Genomic DNA, 1,735 nt, shown 5'->3' with positions numbered 1-1,735 from the left:
ACGTCAATACAGTTCGTGGTAGAGGGTATAACAAGTTCGGCCCTGCCGAACTTAACGCCGTTTTTACATGTTTTCATTTAGAACACTTCAACTTATCAATAGAAAATGTGTAACCTGTTGAGTTCATAATTCGATTTGATATAGGAATATGATAAGAAAAAATTGAAGGACTAATTGTCATGAGTCATCGAAGTAGAAGAGGTTGCACAATACAAATATTTGCACGTAAATGAAGCTTAAAATAATGTTTGTCATTATTTTTTCCCCTTACAGCCAACACCTATGCCAAAACCGAGGAGAAAGATCCCAGAATTATTGGTGGTCAGGCAATTTCTATACAACAGGCACCATGGCAAGTCTCCGTACGACTAAAGGTGTACGAAGCACAAATGTATGGTTATGGACATATTTGTGGTGGTTCGGTTATATCGCAACGTGTTATAGTATCAGCAGCCCATTGTGTACTCAAGTGAGTAATTTGAAAGCAAGTACACGAAAGACGGATAAATAGGCGTATGATTGATGTTAATTGAACAATACTTGGAGGCGTATAAGTATTGAACAAGAAATATAAATCATACGCCATAAATAAATTTCCCCAGAAATTTAAACATTTCTATTTAATTTTTGCTTTTATCTCCAATTTTAATTATGTTTATTTTTAGTCAAAATGTTTCACCAATGATTTTTCGAAGTCCCGACGAATTCACTTTGGTTATGGGTTCGGCGTATTTGTACCAAAGAGCACCCTACACCCTGCAATATGATGTCCAACAAATTGCCGTTCATTTGGGTTTCAATTTGACAACCATGGACAATGACATCTCCTTGTTTCTGATAAATGGTTATATACCTTGGTCATGGCCCACGGTACAAGCTATACCACTGAACACTGTGGCTGAACCAAACGGAACAATGTGTACAATTTCCGGTTGGGGAAAGACGAGTATTAATACGGTAAGTAAAGTTAAAACAAATGTTAGAAAAATATTTTTTTTAATTTAATTTTTTCAAAAGGACGTTGTTTCGGGTATCCTTATGGAGGCTATGGTGCCCATTGTTGGCTATGCCACCTGTGATACAAATTACGGCAACATCTCCACCGGAATGATATGTGCTGGTTATATGCTAAATGGTGGTGTTGATGCTTGCCAAGGTGATTCTGGTGGCCCCCTGGTTTGTGATGGTTATTTGACCGGTGTCGTATCGTGGGGTTACAGTTGTGCCCAGCCGGGTTATCCCGGTGTTTACACCAATGTTTCGTATTATTATAATTGGATTGTAACAAATAATTCATCGTTTAATTATAATTTTTATAATAGTGCCATAAATTTTGAGTCGAATATGTTTAGTATAGTTGTAAGTGTTTGTTTGTCGATATTGTTTGCAAAATTGTTAAAATAATAATTAATTTAAATAAATTTAATCATATTTTTAAATATGGGCTACACGCTTGAAGTGATAGAATTTATGACAACTCCACAACTTGTTAGATGATCGGCGGGCGTTTATTTGATTCCTTTCGTGATGGCTTAATCCATGGCTGTTCAATGTTATCATAATATGTAGTTGCAGCCTACCTACGAATCGGGTTCACAGAATTATTGACCCGCCGTTAACGAAGAAAATTCCAATTGTTCTACACTGTTTGCGGGGCCGTAACTGACCGAGATTTAAATACCCTTCGCCTACGACTCTAAAAAAACACCAGTAGAAGTGGACCTAATACAAATTT

The 1,735-nt window shown here is 36.7% G+C and overlaps 1 protein-coding gene across 1 annotated transcript; it reads left to right on the top strand.

Annotated features, from left to right (window-relative positions):
* The first annotated feature begins 280 nt into the window (after positions 1 to 280).
* Positions 281 to 1,439, top strand: LOC141399076 (trypsin I-P1-like). Its single transcript, XM_073977139.1, has 3 exons — positions 281 to 469; positions 666 to 957; positions 1,018 to 1,439. Exons 1-3 carry the CDS (start codon positions 390 to 392, stop codon positions 1,402 to 1,404), a joined length of 759 nt encoding a protein of 252 aa, XP_073833240.1. The 5' UTR covers positions 281 to 389; the 3' UTR covers positions 1,405 to 1,439.
* Positions 1,440 to 1,735: the final 296 nt, after the last annotated feature.

This window comes from Musca autumnalis, unplaced genomic scaffold (assembly GCF_047663935.1).
Source record: "Musca autumnalis isolate F117 unplaced genomic scaffold, ASM4766393v1 scaffold_3, whole genome shotgun sequence".
In the NCBI taxonomy this organism is placed as follows: domain Eukaryota; kingdom Metazoa; phylum Arthropoda; class Insecta; order Diptera; family Muscidae; genus Musca; species Musca autumnalis.
This window is presented reverse-complemented; position numbering and strand designations above follow the sequence as displayed.